Source organism: Pelecanus crispus, chromosome 2 (genome assembly GCF_030463565.1).
Source record: "Pelecanus crispus isolate bPelCri1 chromosome 2, bPelCri1.pri, whole genome shotgun sequence".
Classification (NCBI taxonomy): Eukaryota; Metazoa; Chordata; class Aves; order Pelecaniformes; family Pelecanidae; genus Pelecanus; species Pelecanus crispus.
The window spans coordinates 9,396,692-9,415,056 of NC_134644.1; the positions used below are offsets into that span (position 1 = coordinate 9,396,692).

At 42.9% G+C, this 18,365-nt stretch overlaps 1 protein-coding gene across 1 annotated transcript in view; it reads left to right on the top strand.

The window, feature by feature from the left end:
- DPP6 (dipeptidyl peptidase like 6) overlaps positions 1-12,785 on the top strand; it is a 425,888-nt gene extending 413,103 nt beyond the window's left edge. Inside the window, exons 18-26 of the mRNA XM_075704683.1 lie at positions 965-1,063; positions 3,409-3,478; positions 5,461-5,655; positions 6,395-6,449; positions 7,353-7,458; positions 8,318-8,376; positions 10,842-10,914; positions 11,014-11,087; positions 12,639-12,785. Coding sequence (XP_075560798.1) covers positions 965-1,063; positions 3,409-3,478; positions 5,461-5,655; positions 6,395-6,449; positions 7,353-7,458; positions 8,318-8,376; positions 10,842-10,914; positions 11,014-11,087; positions 12,639-12,785 — 878 coding nt within the window. The remainder of the gene's footprint in view (positions 1-964; positions 1,064-3,408; positions 3,479-5,460; positions 5,656-6,394; positions 6,450-7,352; positions 7,459-8,317; positions 8,377-10,841; positions 10,915-11,013; positions 11,088-12,638) is intronic.
- Positions 12,786-18,365: the final 5,580 nt, after the last annotated feature.

The following is an 18,365-nucleotide window of genomic DNA, read 5'->3' on the forward strand; positions in this document are numbered from 1 at the left end:
AAGGGAAGCTACATATAAAACACATAATTCGGTACAAACCCCTCAAACCACCCTTGGGTTCACGTGGCAGAGCTGATGCCCTGCATCCCCCTGGTTCAAACCCAGCCTGATGCCATGGGAATGAGCATTGCAATGGGTTCCCCAGACCAGGATTCATCCCCTTGGCCCCTGAATCCCTCCCCCACGGGGCTCAGGAGCCTCACCATCACCAGGAGACATTTCCCACCACCTAGGACATACAACCTGAAACATCTCCTAAAGATCGGCCCTTTCTGTACCATCTGTGAAAGGCTTGCTCTTTCTGATGTAGGAGGTGGCCACTTTTTCTAGAAGAGGCTCAGCAGTTAGACTACATGGCCAGGGTGTGGGGTATAAAGGTTAAATCCTGGGAAGGAGGAAGGGATCCTCTCTTTCAGTCCCAGAGAATCCTTGGATAAGACACACAAGAAAAATGAACAGTTCTTGAAACACTCACTCTGAAAGCCAAGACTGCTCCAAAACCTGGCGTTGCAGAGCTGTATGATCTTTGTCTACCCTACTGTCTCCATGGCTTTCCTTCACATGGTTTTTCTCTTGTGTAGCAGCACAACCTTGTCCTGAAGCCCTCCAAAGTCTCCTCCCTTTCCCCATTTATTATGTGTAACTTGAACACAGACATTCTTCATTTGACATCTAGCTTTGCATGGCAGGTGGATGTCTGACTGGGACCCATAGTGCTGCCTCAACACAGAAGGCCACATTCCCATTTGCTGTAAAACAGCTGAATGTCACTGATTTCAGGAATATAACTTTTTGCCAACACAGAGGAGGTTTCAAAGACTTAACTGAATTAGATGTCTGTGAGGACTAGAAGGAAATCCTTTCATAAGGAAACGTGTTAAAAAATACTAAGGTGGCTATAAAATGTTAAAATGCTTTTTCACAAACAATGCCAAAAGTTTTTGTGATCTTGTCCTTCTTTCAGAAATTTTTGAGCTGGAGGTAAATGAAAATGTGCAGCTGACTGTAAATGACAGGCAAATGCCTAAGGTAGAATACATGGAAATCAAGATAGATGATTACAGTAAGTAGCACCTTTCCTCTTTTCTCATTTTTCTTTTTCTTTTTCACCACTATTACTATGAAATGATACAGTCATCTTGGCTAGACTGGCAGGAGGAAAAATGACTTTGGCTCTCAATGAACTTACACAGTTTGCAAAGCACTCTCTTAGGATGTGCTACATAAGGAGGTTATTACAGAGACAGGATGTGATGAGAATGCAGCTGAAGAAAGGCAAAACGATAGGGTTGGGTTTTTTTTTTTTCCTTTTAAAATTTTCTTTATAGAGAAAAAAACCACTCCAGGAAATGACACAGTGTGGTGCCCCCATTGTTCAGGACATTTGCCCCATCTGGACTGGTGGATTATTTGAGATGGGTTTGAAGTGGGAAATTTTGCAACTGCTTGCTGGCTACCTGTATGTGCTCACAGTGGCCACCTTTCAGTATACGATACTGAACTGCAGTGAATGAAGACACCTTGCCAATGACTGCCCATCGGAGTCATTCAGGATTCTTTGAAAAAGCCTTATCATTTGATAAGGTTGGAAAAAACCAACTTTATGAGAAAAGCCAAAAGAGATTTCACCTGGTGTAAAGAGGGCAGAAACTTGGAGCAGTTTACATCTGCAGCTGGTGCATTATGTGTACCACTTGTGTAATCACTCCCCACATATCTATATGCCAAACAGGACAGAGAGAGAGAAAAACCTAATGGCAAACAGCCAAAGTGTAAACATTTTCTGCCTGTCTCTGTAGCTGTGCCTGAAACAACCTAAAAAGCATCTCCTCTGGCTGTAAGCAGATATCTTACCTATATGTGGAAAAGCCAGATAATCAGAGTTGTGCAATGGCTCCTAGAAATCCCGGATTGTGTGTATGGTGGCAACTCTAAGAAAAAAAAACACATAGACCCTGGATTCAAAGTACTTCCCATGCCAAAAAGGAGCGTACCTCTCAGATCAGATGCAGTGAAATGAAAGCAGTGAGGTGTGATGGGTGGCAGGTTACTAATTTTGACCATTGCCAGGTGTTATAAAATGTGAAGCAAAGGCTGAGAGACAGTTGCCATTTGAAAAAGATCATAATGGCCCTAAAATGTTCTGCTTGGCACATGGGCATTAGGAACATAAACCAGTGCATGAAATAACAAGAACAGACATGCACTTCCAGGCCTTATGGGCAGGAAAAGATGGGGAAAAAACCTGTCATAAAGATCACGTCTGTCCCCACTGTGATCCAATTCGTAGTGGCACTGGCAGATTATTAGGAATAACTCAGCTTGATGCTAAATTTCTTAACTACAGATATCACTGAAATGTAATTCTGGTCATTTAACATAAAACATATATATATATATGTGTGTGTGTAATAAATACAAGCTGGCTGCAACCATGCGGCCATTCTTCTGTGCCCTCCCTGTATTTTCAAAGCTTTGGACTTAACAGCCTTGGGAACACTGCACATAGTGCTTAGTTATATTTAAAGTCAAACGATGGCCTTTTCGGCTGTCCCTGGGCCATTGATCCAATTTGCAGCTATTAGTATTCAGATGGAATAACAAATTAGGCGGAGTGTCAGACAATGATTGCAAAGCAAACCACTTAAACTGCACGGTTAATCTGTGTATTAATCTACTGAAAATGCTCCTAATACCGATTTAATTGCTGGGCCTTTGCTAATCTGGATTGTAGTTAACATTTTAAAAATAAATCTGCTTTCGTTAATGCGGAAAGCATTTGTATGGCAGTGGTTTTGGCTATCGATACGAAGCCATAGGAAGCAGTTAAATGAAGCTTTGGTGGGCATGTCCCTCACTTACATTGCTTCAGTACCAGTATAACAACATGGGCTTCGGCACGGTTTCCCCCCGTTTTATAGCAAAATTAAGCCCTCTGGAAGTTAGGATTAAAATACATGTTTCTCTGTCTTCACACCGTTATAGCAAAATATTCCTATTGTCTCCCCCAGCCACCATACTTAATTGGATTTTAAATTATCATTTTCATCACAGATTTTCCCCCTCCTCTGCTGCCCTGAAATACTGATTTCTGGCTGCGTCACTCATCCAGCTGCCACAAAGGAAAATTATAGCTATTGCCAGATGTTAATTGAATGCTGTAAAAGTGATGCATGACTGAACAGCTCGCACTGTACTCCCGATTTACATTTCTTGTCACCTTGGCTATCATAATATGGGTCTTTTCTTTGACAACATCTGTGTTTCTAAGGTGTTATTTACCAGTGCCTCTGATGAAATGCCGTTTTGTTCCTGTTCATAAATGACCAAAACACCAGAAAACTCTATTAGAGTTATGTCAGTGTTCCCACATTGAAGACATGTTGTTATTTGTTTCTTTTTGTCTAGAATTGCCAATGCAGATCTTAAAGCCAGCAACCTTTTCGGACACTGTGCACTACCCCTTGCTTTTGGTCGTGTAAGTTCTCGCTCATCCTTTCTTTCTGTTCACATTATTAGGGCACCGTGGAAACCTCAGCCATGATCAGAGCCTATTAAAATATATTTTGTACAATGAATGCCAGACTGCTTTAGCACCTAAGTCCAGCACGTTGGCCCCTACTCCCTGCCTCACCTCAGAGTTGGGAAAGGCTAGACGTAGGTCCCTCTCCTGTGTTTCAGCCAGGGATTTCAGCTCCCAGGAGGGTGCCCAGGTGAAATCCTGCAGAGTAAATTGCAGGATTTTGTAAATTTGTTACATGTAAACTTGCAATTCAATGATTTTGGGGGCAGAAACAGGAGGGGGAGGAATAAAAGATGGACATTGACTTTCTGTCACGGTGCTTAGAGCACTCACTCTGTACTTAACAGGTAGTTTTAGGGTGGGATGCAGTCAGTCTTACTACAGCTTGAATTTTAGATGCCCTCATGCAGCAGTCCTTCCCGTGTAAATGCCAGTGCTCCCTGAAGTGACAGTGAAGGGAGAGCTAGAAAATTTTTAAGATCTCCACAGCGTTAGCATTTATATTAGGTAGGTAGGATTTCCTCCTGGCAGGCATAGCAGATGGGTATTTCTTTATGCAACATTTAGTAATAATAATATACATTACTGAGTTTTTTCTGGCAATTTGGAAAGAAACTGGGGGGATGGAAGTCACTGACCTTGGAAGAACCCGCTTGGTTCTGGCTGCGTCCCACTGCATCACTTGGTCCCTGCCAGGGAACACCCCACGAGGGAGAAGCCTCATGCAGGAGTGATGAATGCCTGAACACCACCCTGCACATCCCTCCATGAAGGACAAAAACACTGCAATAAGCATGTCGTTACATCACAAAATTACTGCAGAGATAATATACTTCATTATACAAGTGCTTGAGGAAGATTGGTACTCATCAAGCTAACAGCACTTGATTAGGCTGCCTCTGAAGCTGGATGTGCCTGGGTCTCGCTTGAATAAATGCAAATGGGTGAAGTCACATGCACATTAAAATCCTGCAGTGAGTTGCCTGATGTCTCCAAGAACCCCCAAAAGGACAAGAAGTAGGTGGAAATGCCAGTGGCTCTACAGTAATCCCAGTCCTAACATACTTATCATCATCATCATCATCATCTCTTGATTTTTCCGAGCTGTCTGGCTGAAGTGGAGTCAATATTTCTTGAGACAGTTCCCCTGTACAGGATTGGGTCCTAAGCAGAAGGGTGAAGAGGGAGTCTTGCCCACCCCTTCCCCTCACTCACCAATTCTGGGCCAACCTGGGCATTTTTAAGCTGTTAGTTTTATGGCTTTAAAAGTGTCTTTTCCCTCTTCACTTGTGTGAAGCAGTGGTGACAGAAGTGATTGACAACTCCATCTACAGCCGCTCTCCAGAACCCTGTGGGAGAGGGAAGGTCGGGGGTGGGCGAATGGGCGCAGTAATTGAACCCCGGTGCTTGCCAGTAAAGGAAAGGATGACTGAGGTTTGCAAGCTTCATCCAACATATTTTGGCAGTGCCAGTGCACCCCAAAGCCAGACTCCTCACAGAAACCCCTCCACCAGAAAAATACCATCTTTGGGGAACGCAGAAAATAGATATAGATTAGAGCAGGTGTAAAAAGGAAAAACTCAACTGACCTCTGAGTCGCTGCCCTGGTTTACTCGCAGGAGGAATTCTGCCCAGTTAGTGATGTGCTTGCTAGGTTTGTTCAAAGCTCAGCTTAGCGCAGCGATAGTTGCTGTGCAAAGAGGGAGGCAGAAACCAACCTGCAGCTTCCACCACAGCCTCAAAACCCATCCCACACAACTGGCCTTCTGCACATCATCGTTGCAGAGACTGGTGTCCCCTTATTAAAATCTGCCCTGCCTTACGATGCATGTGGGAGCTACCGGTCCCCATTGCCACGGGAAGCTCATGGCCCCAGGGAGGGCATTGGGCCAGTGCTGGGTGCCATTGCCTTTGCTTGATGCCTATTTCTGTTTCAGAGATGGGACTCCTGGCAGCCAGATTGTAACAGAGAGATTTGAGGTGACGTGGGAGAGCGTGATGGTCAGCTCTCACAACGCCATCGTGCTGAAGTTCGACGGCCGTGGGAGTGGCTTCCAAGGCACTAAGCTATTGCACGAGGTTAAGAGGAGGCTGGGCCTTTTGGAAGAAAAGGATCAGTTGGAAGCTGTCCGGTGAATGACACTGTTATTGAAGAAGTTAATTCATTAATGATGATTAACCTAAGACTGTCATTAGTCCTGGTTGCTTTAATGGTGTGTAGGGTAGAGCAAGGAGATGGGAGGGAAGGACAATGTAGTTATACAGCTGTGACCAAGTGATGGCATGTGAGAGAGAGCTCATGCCAGCCAGCGCAGAGGGAGAAAAACAAGCCTTAAACAGAGCTAAATTAGAGCACACTTATCTGTATCACGTGTTCAAAGCCTATTTATTTTTAGCTCTGTACAGTCATACAGCTACATACAATTAAGCTTGAATATCAGCTCCTACATTAATTTTTTTGCTGGCCTGGTAGTTGGAAAAAAATCCACCTTTAAATCCCTAAACTTTTTAAAACAGAAAAAACAGTGCAAAACCCTAAATGTCAAGTCCTGTCATATTGTTAGATTTATTCTGCACATAATCACACTAAAAACACTATCGGAGTAGTGTGATAGCATCAGCTTTATTATGACTTTCAGAGGTAGTGCAGGTTATTTGTTGCCATTGCTTGGTCAAATCCAACACAACAGGTGGCAAGATTAAATCGAACAGAGATTCATGTGAAAGCAGCGTGTAGCAGCGTGAATTTAGTTTGTCCACATCATTTTTCTGCGGCCATCCCAAATTCAAGCTGATAAAAATCACACTATGTTTACTGTATCTAAGGGAAAAATATTTTTAACCCATTGTTTCTCCTCTCTCATGTTCCAGGACAATGCTGAAGGAGCATTACATTGATAAAATGCGAGTCGGGGTGTTTGGGAAGGTAATGTTTTCCCATTGTTCCTCTGTGCTGTTCTAGTTGGCTGAAGTGGCTAAGCAGCTGAGCTAAATCCTGATTTATTGAATATGTCAGTGGTGACTTTCTTATTATTATTTATTTTTGAGATAGACTGCTTCTTGCTCAGAGATGTTAAAGATGAAAGCTTTCATTTTATCAATGTATTCGTCAATGTTTTTTTTTAAATTAACTTCCAAGTGCAGAAAGTGACTATTTGTCAGAAAAATGCTGTCAGATAATTAACTATTTTTTCCCCTTGAAAACTTTCATTTCATTTTCATCTTGCCCCTTAAGGCCTATGGGAATGTGGGTAGATATAGCTCATGTTGTATGAACGTACAAGAACAATATCGATTGCTGAGCCTGATTCACACCACAGAGTGTGCCCAGCTGGGAAACAGCACTTGCAAAGTACACACAGTTTGAAATGAGAATAGGACTGCGAGTAGAAATTGTTTATTGTGGGAGATAGAGGCTTAGAGTGGGTGAAGAGAGTTGCACATACAGCAGCATCTCTGCAGGGAATTGTTAACAGGCTGACGGCAGATGCTAAGTTGTGATGCCCATTTTAAATAGTGAAAGACTGGGGTAATATTTTGGAGAGGTAACATATCTAATTATACCTACAGCCATGAAGTGGGATGAAAAGAGGCAAGCTCTTGGGCACACAACCCTTCTGCCTTCAGGAGAGTGCAATGAGCGTAGAGCTCATCTTCCTGCCAAAGCCAGGGAGATATCCCTTGTTTCGTGTTTTTTCAGGGCAAGGTATTGAGGGCTCTGTAATGGCTGAGAGTTTGCTGCAAGGTCTCAGCTGTCCTGTTTCTGTACCCAAAAGCAGCAGCGCCTCGCAGCAGGACTACTGACGCCCCTGTCCCATTTGTGTTCCAGGATTATGGTGGCTACCTGAGCACTTACATGCTTCCAGCCGGCGAAGACAACCAGGTGTTTGCCTGTGGAGCTGCTCTTTCCCCGCTGACAGACTTCAAACTATATGGTAAACCCCATCCCAGAGCCCACAGACCCTCCTGCGAACCACAAACTATGTTTCTGCCCTCACCTCTCCCAGTTATCTTCTCTTTCTTCCCCAAGATCCTGCCTGGTTTGTAGTGTGTGTCTTCTTAGAACTAGCTATAAACCCTTTTTCCCCCTCAAGAGTAATTTTGCTGACACCAGTGGGAACAACCATGGTGGTCAGAGTAATAAAATAACTTTTATTACTCACTCCTTTTAAATAAAGGAGAATTGGCTCTAAACCCCTCCAGCCTCTGACCTGCACCACTGCCTTGAACATGTTTGTTTCTTGCCTGAACCATCCATCCATGGGAGCTGTGGCCCAGCCTGCCCACCTCGTCCTCTCTCTGGCAGCAATACCCACTGCACATGGTGGTCCTTTCTCTCAGGGACACCAGTTCCCTTTGCACTTAGTGCCAGCGAAAATCAGGGGACTGCCATGAAAGTCAGTGGTGTTAAATTAAGCCAGCCTTCAGGTGCTGTACAGTTTTCCCTGAGACCAATGGGAGCTTGCAGTAGGCTGTTGATGGAGACAGCTTCATATGAAAGGAGAAAGAGACACAACACAACAGTGCTCTTCTCCTCTCATATCTTGGTTGCATTAAGGAAAAAAAAAAGGTCTTCTGTGACTTATTTAGAAACCATAAGTATGTGGTGATAATGAAAGACTGTAGTATCATACATATTCTTAGTGCATTTTCAAAAACTTTTAGAAATATGTCCTATGTAACTAAGGCAATGTTCGAAAAGAAGATCTTTTTTAGCATTTGCAATATTTGACTCAGAAGCACCAGTATACTCACTTATGACTGAAAGAGATGTGTTCTTTTTTTCTTTTCAAGCTTCAGCCTTTTCTGAAAGATACTTGGGCTTGCATGGGATTGATAACAGAGCATATGAGGTAACTGCATGGACACTACATTTCTCTGATAAAATGTGAACAGGGGTCTAACTCTTCCTCAATGTGTTCTCTTTTGGGGAGGGAAAAAGGATATGCAAGATGGACTCACTAGTAAAACTCTATATTTAAAAGGCAGCAAGGTGTCCTTCAGTCTGCTTACTGCTTTTGTTGTCTTAATAGTAATGATGGGTATGTTTTTTATTGATGATTCTTCATGTCTGCCTCTCTAAATTGGCAAATATAGTTATTCCAGTTTTACAGATTGAAAGAGCTGAGGCTGACTGACTCAGACGTGCCCAAGTAGACACAATGTCACGACCTCCTTTAAAGTTCATCCCAATAGTCTTGCCACTTTGATTCTCCCTGAAGTATAATTTTTGACCCAAAGTCAAGTGAAGCTCAGATGTGACATTTCAGATAGGCAGAACTCTGTGCCAGAGTTGAGCAGGACATGGAAAAGGAGATATGGTACCAATTAGCAAAGATACTGTTTAGTATGTATGATGGGATCAGTTGGTTCATGTCTTCTTTCCTTCAATTACTGGGAGAGAAAACCTAATAAAGAATAGTCACAGAAAGTTTGTACAGAAAACATTGTTAACCCCACTAAGCCTTGTCTTCAGCCAGAAGACATGAAGGCAGCAAAGGTGTGAAACTCTTTTCTCACAGAGAAGGCAAGTAGCACCCTGTGCCCCTGCAGTGAAAGCTTTTCCTGGCAATCTAAATACTGAGTTCGTTGTCTCTCAGATTTTGCACTCATGATCTCTAGATCATTGCAAACTCTTTTAGTCTTTTTAGAAATTTGAAGGCAGGTCAGCAGAGGTGAAAGCAATGGAAAAAATTCCAGAAATGAGAGCTTTGTGTTGCCACATGCTCTTTGTGCATTGAAAAGCTGGCCAAAGAAAATTGTGGTATTTCTGGTTGACTTGGGATTAACTGCTATGAACAGCGCCTGAGCTCTCTGCAGAGCATGGCACTGTTCCGGGTACAGGCCCTAACTGATACACATCTCCTACACACCCCAGTTGAACCATGAATTGCTTAGGGAGAAGAACTGTTCCTAACCCATGGACCAGACATAAACTGTATGAAGGTCACATAACTCAAGACTTGATGTAGACTCCAAAAAGCTGTATTGTCATGTGGTAGGTTACAACCGGGGGAGCAGAAAGAAAGGAGCCGTATAGGGGGAGAGCAAAGTGCAAGGTAAGTGCATACACCATCACAAGACTTAAGCATCGCAGCCAGCAATCTGAGGATGAGAGATCTCATTAAGTCCAACAATAGGGGGAAGATCAGAGGGCACCCTTGCAAAATTTGCAAACACTTTCTAAGTCCATACAGAGTGTGGAGCTGCAAGAAAGTCAGAACAGGCCTGCATCCAGCAAAATTTCCAAAAACTTGCTTCTAGCATCAAGGAAATGCACAGGGCCACTTCTAATATTCAGGGTTGCTTTATCTTTTAAATCTTTATCTTTTTATCTTTACACGTAATCTGTAATGTAAAATGACAGCAACCATATCTTACTAATGCATGCTAATGGTTTTAGCCAGCTAATTTGACCTCCATAGCCAGGCATGGAAGGTCCTATTGCTGATGGAGATGCACTCATCTATCTCCTGTGGAAACCATGTAGCACAGTGGGAGGGTGAAAACAGGTAAAAGATAGGATTGATGCAAGGGTGTCTTATCTGAAAAATACATTAACTCATGTAAGTGAATGAGAGCTAGGGCACATGCACTTAAACAGTGAAGGAAACATGAATTTGAGACAGCTGTTCTTCCCTGCCCCCCTACAAAGCTGTAACATCTATGATTTGAGATGTACATTCCTTTTGTCACTCCAAGACTTTTGGAGTCTTTTGGAGTCTCCTTGAGACTTGTATTATTCTGAACAATGCAGCAAAAAGTGGAGAAGCTCTTCATTTCTCCTACCCAGTATGATTTGCAGTCACTTAGATTTGTATTTCCCCTGTGCATCTGAAAGACAGTTGGGGGCAAAGGCATTTTCAGCAGTGGACACTTGAATTTAGTATCAGATCCTCCCCTGGGCTGTCAAAGCTCATTGAGGTTGGCTTTCAAACCATACCAAAGTCACTCCAGCTCTCTGAAGAGTTCTTAGGCATAGGCACCTGGGCATGCTTTTCATCGGTGTTTTGTATTCACTGGAAATTCACTTTGACATTTTTCATGTGTTCTGCAGTTCAGGCTTTTGGTGTACATTATCAGAACAGATGAGGGTCTCTGACCTCTTCCTGCTGCTGATACTGAGCCTGGAAGGACAAGGTGGGGGTCTATTTTACCTCCAGACAGATTCAAGTAGCCAAGAGAATATGCTGTGCTGGTGTCTGCTTGTTATCCTTGTGATGAAGTATCAAATGGAATTAAGTGCTTCTATTTTCTCCATATAAATTGCTAATTTCTAGCAAGATTTTTAATCTTATTGCAACCTTTACCTTCACAGATCACCAAATTAGCACACAGAGTCTCATTACTGAAGGAACAGACATTTTTGATCATTCATGCTACTGCTGATGGTAAGTTAGCCTGTGATTTGAGCTCATTATATGTTTGGGATGGCTTTGGTTTTTCTTAATTAAATTTGCCTCTTTAATGATTGTAATCTGTTTTTACAGAAAAAATCCATTTTCAGCATACTGCGGACCTTATCACACACCTAATTAGGGCAAAGGCTAATTACAGCTTGCAGGTACAGTATGTGTTTCCTTTTTTCATATTTGAACAGTTATTTCCCAGTTTGAACTGAAACTGCTGTTATGAAGCAAGCTTTGAAAAGCCACTTGCAAACTCAGCCTGACAGTAGAAATAGCACCAGAGTGTAATGTGTTCCTACATACTCCTGTGCTTATTTGATACCATTATTTTGGTTTGGACAGTTGTTGAACAGTTATTAAATCACAGAAAATTAGGTTTTGAGAGACGTATCTCTAAGGAATTGGTGTCTGTTTACTTTCTTTGGGAACAACAGGCTAAATTCAGGATGAATTACAGGGAAACGGGGATCTAAATTAAGTCAGCCAGAAAAGTTAAGGAGAGAAATGTCTCTTAAATCTGAGATCCCACTGTGAACGACATCCTCCGGTCTGGAAAGCCCCTCTTTCTGCTGAATTACATCTCTGATTTGCTGAATGGCCCACATCCAAGCCATTAAAGCTTCCAAAATGAACCCATCCACCAGCCATGGTGATGGTCCCTGACCTCTGCTACATCTCAAGTCATGGCCAGAAGAGTGCAGCTAGCCCAGGATCGAACTATGCCAGGGACCATGCTACAGCTCGCAGTATAGATGGTTGCGTTGCCATGCCCAATTCCTACTAACACTTGATTTACTGAATACCAGCTCCCTCTGGCTGCGTTTCTGCAGAGCTTCATGTGATGGGTATGCTCACCCCATCATGCTCCAAAGACAGATAGGCTCAAGCACAGAAACGTGATCTAAGCAATGAGCCCAGAGTGGACTGGGTCATCACTACAGTGACTGAGGTGCCCCTACATATTTCCCAATGCAGAAGCATTTGTACTTTAGCGCTTGAAGCCACGGATGGGCTAGAGGCACCTCAAAGATTAGTTGAGGGCTAGAGGGCTGAGGGATCTACGTCTTAGATTGAGGGACTCAACAGTGAGACACCTTAGTCCTGCCTGCAAGGATCCAGCCCTGGAAACTCATTTTTCCCCCTTCAATATCCTGGTCTAGACAACCCATTATGATCCTCTTGCATTCCTTCAACACATGCAGAAGTTATCTGTTTCATTAAAATGGAAAGTTGTGTTTAAACTATTGCATTTCTAGCTTCCTACATTTTTTCTGTTTAATTACTTTTCCAGCAAGCTTTATTTCAATTTTTTACTTACTGACATTTTTTCTTTAAAGTCTTCATCTTAGTCCGTAAAACCTAATGCCTTTTCTCTCCACAGACTTGCACTGGGTTTTTTTCAGTTTTCACAAGGAGCAAGTACTGTTGTTTGCAAGTGTGGTCTGGTCCTGCTTAGCCTGAACTTGTTCAGAATGAAATTAAACTGAAAATCCTCCCCAAACAAAGTTCCTTTTGAAGGAAGGTGCAAGTCTGCACTCAGAGTGCTGTAGTGCCTCCATTACCCTGGACCTCATGTGCATCCATGGGAAGATGTGCAGTGCCAAGGAGGAGCAGTGGGTTTGCAGGCCAGCTCGAGTTGCAGATACGAGTGGTCAGTCGCAAGACTTTAAGCTCCTAACGGTGTGTATTTCCTTGTTTCTTTGCAGATTTACCCCGATGAAAGCCATTACTTTAGCAATGCAGCATTGGAGCATCATTTGTACAACTCCATCATCAACTTCTTTGTAGCATGTTTCCAAGTTCAGGACAAACTCCCGATAGCCCCACTGAAAGAGGAGGAGGACGATGATTAACCCTACTTGTCCGTGCTAAGCACAAGGCAGATCTCTCTAACAATATGCAACTGGATCATTTTCCTGAAGAAAGAGATGTTACGTTGTTAGCATGTATTTAAAGAAAACTGAAAGCAGCTCATCTGCTTTACTTGACAGCAACTCCTTCCTAAACGGAAGAACATTAAGCATGGTGAACTCAGCAGAAACTGCTGTCTGAAATTAATCCATCACAACCAACATCATCTTTTTCTTTCTTTCTTTTCCCTTTTTTTCTTTCTTTTTTTTGTTTTCCACAAAGTGACTTCTAGTATGAAAGTGGCAAGATGTTGGACTTGAAGGAACACTCCAAGAAACCGCTTCGAGGACTGGAAGATTTAATGTCTCTTTGCATTCAAGCAATCAAGCAGTAGCAGTGAAATCTGTCATCCACATTAAGGTTACTATATTCAGCATCACACTGTGTCAGAAAAAAGATCTAACCTAATACATGGAAAAGATTATAGCACAATTATTTTAAAGGATACTGATCCATACATACTTGCCTGCTCTTTCCCACATTCAGAAAGTTTCTCATTGTTACAGGACACACAAATTCAATTGTACAAAATATTGCTATACTTGGGTTGATCTTTACCTTCCTGTAATTACGTCTTAATTTTGTATAGCTTTTACTTCTGTTTTCATTCGGTCTCATGCTTACCTTATTAGCTTCTCAGCTTGTTCTGGATGGGGAAAAAACATACACTGAATTAAACAGCTCCCTTTAGACCTTAGGAGTCTAAAGAGGCAACGGGGGTCGAAGTACCCAGACATTAAAAAATCTATTAGACTAAAGCAAAGGAAATCTCACTCTCATGTTCCCGGCATAGCCTTTGCCTGCAAGATTAAGTATTTTCTTTGGCAGCCTTGAAAAATATGCACATAAATAAGCTATATCAGCTTAACATTGAGATATTTTTATTGTACTATAGAAATGTATGCGACGGTCACAATTTTTTTTTCTTCTTTTAGTGTTGGAACAATAGGTTGGCAACCTGTTGGGGAACAGCTAAATGAGGCTATGGTAGCAGGAGTTTGTACCAGATACTTCACTGATCATCTCATAAAGCCATTTAAACAGAACCAATGTGCAAAGATTTATGGCACATGCTGTCTGTGGCTTAGTTTTATTCCAGGTCAAAAATTAGCACATTCCAAACACATTTAATTATCTCTTCTGCTCACACTAGCATAAAAGAAAAAAAATGGGAGCATTTTTGCTTTAAAATATCTGACACTTCATTATAGCGGTGCAAAGCAACTTTTAAAACTTCTTGTGAAAAAATTCAGCTCTCAGAAAGAAATCCAACATTCATTCACTTCTACTTACGGCATCATAAGAATTTTGACTAGTGTCGCTCCTTGTAAAATATTCTGACCAAATGTACAGCCAGTATTAATACTGTATATTTCATTTTGTTGTATATAAAGGAATGTAAGTCAGTTATTCGTCAGGTCCCCGATCCAATATTAGTCTTGTGTTCAGCATGCATGCGATAACACTTCTTTGCTGATCAGGACTCTTTAGAAGTACTAGCTTGGAAATATAACAATTAATGTAATTTCTTTTCTTGTTTTGACAGCTTGAATGTCACTGCCGGTTTCTACTTTTTACATAGTACTGTGGGTAAACTCACATCCTGACAGCAATGATGATGTTTCCATTGTGTTCTTTAGTGTGTCTTTTTTATTATCATTATTTTAAGCTTTGAATGTTGGTTGTACTTTGACCATCATGAAAAATATATTGATAAACCACAAAAATGACCTAGTTTGGTTCTGATTATCTTCTTTAATTTACAGTGCATCAACACTGTGTGAACAAGAACTACGGTATAAATCTGCTTTATCCGGCAAAATGCCAAATAGACAATAAGAATGCTGCGTGTCCAGATTTTGCTACACTGAACAGGCTCAAAAGCCTGAAATGAACTTGACCTGAGAAATGTAAAAATCTGCTCTGTCCACAATCTTTTGTAGAAAGAACTTTAGGATGTGGCATGGTAGTGTTTCTTCATTCATGGAATAAAACATTATTTTACCACCCTGGTTGCTACTGCCGTTATTTAGTGTTAAGTACTTAAATAAGCATCAAGTTGCTGGAAGTGCTATTCCTGGTTGAACCGAGCCCAAACTCCAGGGTGCAGATCAGAAAAATGAAAACAAGTCTTTATAAATAAATTCACATCGCCATTTAGTCTGCCTGTAACCTTGGTAAATGGTGTCACCATGATAAATGGTGACTGCTTTTGAGGAAAACATGAAGTAGCACGACGTGGGTTCAATCCCAAAGTAGCAGATCGTGAGAAGACCCCTATTACCCTCTAGTCTTTGGTAAAAATGCACCTTTCCTCCCTTTCTGCCTGCTGACCTGGCACACAGGCTTCCTGAGGGCATCAGCCAAGCACAACAGCTTGACCAAAGGGATTTTTGCCGTTTCATCCATTGTCCCTTTTCCCAAAAGTCACTTGTGGGTTATGAAGTGGGAACAAAGCACTAAAACTTACTGAGTCTGCCATAGCAGATTTTTCTGCAGACGATTCTCCATCAGGAAAGGGGCAAGCAAGAAGAGGGAGTCATCCCACCCAAATTTGGATATTTGTTTCCCTTCAAGCCAAGAGGAGAGCCATGTACCTGCCAGGGCCATGCTCAGACACCTCCCTTGAACAAGTGGCAGCCTTTCCATGTGCCTGTTTCGCTCCGCTGGCTGCGGGGATAGGAGCAACTATCCCAGACTGAAACAGCTGGGGGACAATTTGGGGCCATCCCTAGCTGTCCCCTGTAAGAGCACTTTGTGGACTGCAAGACCAGCTGGATGTTCCCACAGCTTCTTTACACGTGGAAAGGAAATCCTTTCGTTTCATAGATCTCCTGGGAAAACAAAGACTTTTGCTCAAATTAGGAATCCTGGATATGACTGTACAATACACTGTCCTCTTTATCTCAAGCAATAACTTCAGGAAAGATTTAAATCTGCACAGACATCTGTGTCTCTAGGCCTAATAAAGACACAAAAGACCTTTTAACCCTAAAAGACTAAATCATGTAGCAAGGCTGTGATGCTAAGCAGCCACTTGGAGGTACAAGGATGACAAGGATGCTTTCCAGTAGTACCTGCTGACTTGCTGCACCTCTTCAGTGTCCAGGGTGATGTTGCATCAGCTGATACCAACTTTACTGAACCGAATTCACAGGAAGAGAAATGTAATATTTCACAGCAAAACCAAGAAACTATTGTGGACACTTGCTCTAATCCTTGTTGCCAGCAATTCAGGAAATAAGAAGTTTTAGCATGGGTACAGGGCACGCAGATTGCACTAGTACAAAATAGCTTTGCTGTTATTTTGCTTAATTACCTAAATGTAACTAATATTTTTATTGTCCAAACAAATCAAGCTTATACTCTCAATGAACTGGCATTTCTGGATGCCATAATGTTCAACTGTGGCACCAAAGTGGAAGAGAACTAATGAGCGGTGTCCTAGTAATTCAGAAGGAAACCAGAGAGGGAAAAATGAGGCATTGCTGGTAGCTAATTAACAAAGCCAGGCAGCCAGCCATGTTTGTAATTATCTACGGGTTCAGGCATGGAGCATATAAACCCATCCAAGCTCTGCCCATGAGCTAAGGCCAAATAAATGCTACATCTCTGAAGGGTAGGAAGGAAAAAAAATGAGTGAAGGAGAAAGGGTATGTGGGATGCTCACGACAGCTTTCCCATGGGAAAACCATTGGAAAGTGCTGTTAGCAATGGGGAGAAATGGGTGTTTTGTTGGGGAGACTGAAGGAATGAGGCTGGTGCTGGTACCTTCACGGAGCTGTGCTGGTACCCGGAGAGGTGCTCTTGATTTTGCTCTCATGCTCATGTTGTTTCTCCAAAGCTCGCTCAGGTTGGCAGTGGTAAGGCATTGGATGTTTTAACTTTGCATATCAGGTTGTAGAGCACATTTGCCCTGCAGTCCTTCCTGGGGCTGCAGAGAAGCTGCCAGACATGCCTTGGTGACAGCTGGGGTGAGGACACTGTCTTCCTTGCCCTGGGTAAATGCTGGCTCCCCTTGTTGCTCATTATTCCCTGGACTTCTTATCTGTTTTCCATTTGCAAAAGAAAAGGAAAAGACAAAAATGGAAAAGGTAACAGAAAAAGCTCAATATCTCAGTTGCCAATTCCTTAATCATTGCCTCTTACTGAGCCAGCTGTTTGCTTATTTCTATTTCACACTCCCAACTTAGGCTCCAGGCTGGAGGCTCAGAGCAGAGCTAAGGGCACTTGCTAAGACCTGTCTCCTCTTCCCACTTCATCTTTCTGTCTTCTCCCCATTCAGCGTGGTTACAGGCTGAAAGAAAACACAGCACCCCCTTGGAAACTAGGAAGACACAAATATAAAAGCAGCATAGTGAACCTTCCCAATAAGCCATAACCAAAACAAATTATTTATTCTTTATTCTAATAGCTAATTCATGCACAGCCAGTGTCCTTTGCTTGGTGCTTATTCTTTTGCTGTGAGGGAATAAGGAAGAGAAGATCCCCAAAGATGAATTATTTACACCAGGTCACCTGCACTGAAGACACATGCTGGTCTGGCTCTCCCCACTCCCACTGTCCAGCTGGCCCTCCAGCCACCTTGCAGTCTCAGCCTTTCCAAACCTGTGGCGGGTGCAGAACCAGGGAGCTCACAGAGGGAAGGAAGCGGGTGTTTGGGAAGAAGAGGAGACCATATTGTAACATTCAGATTTTGATAAAGGGCAGTTTGAGCATGGAGAGGCCTGTAGTCAACCAACATGTCCAATTGCGGTCTTTCAAGTTGTGAAGGGTCCCACATTACCCTCCCGCTGCCTACTGCAGCTGCTGCAGACAGATGGGACACTACAACGCAGGGCACTCGTGCCTCTGCTGTTGGAAGAATCCATCAGTTTGATATGGACCTGAGCAGGACATCACCCATAGCCTAAAGCAGGTGCCAGGAGCTCACCTCCGCAGTGACACAAGTCACTGACCATGTATGTGGAAACAAGGCTTTGGTCTTCCCTCCTTTTTGGCATCCTCCTCCTAATTCAGCTCCAGAGCCAAGGGGAAAGGAGGCCACGTCTGGTCTGCGTGGCAGGAAAACTGGGTAAGCAATGATCCTGCTCTCTGGGAGTGGCTGCCAACATCTTTGCTAAGCGTTAGCAGAGGCAAATCTTCGGCTATCTCAGTGTCACAACATTGGTGTGACACTGTGTCCTTTCTTAAAACATCCCAGTGTGGGACTCAGGTGTTTATATAAGAACTAGAGTTTTAATTTCCAAAACAAGCCCCAAAAGCTAGCTGCTGTCTGCAGGGATCTTTTTTGCGATTGTAACAACTTGAAAACACCATCTGGCTTTTTCACCGCAGCTCAAGAAATGAAGGGCTGAGGATACCCTTCTTCTGAGTACTGTCAGCTGGGATCACCCTGGCTGACCATCTCTGATGGGGACAGAGGGAAAGTGGAGGGACCTCTAGGGACAGGGACCAGTGGGAGAGGAGAAACCTCCCCTGCTGCCACTCTGGCATTGCTGCGAGGCAGCTGGGGACACGTC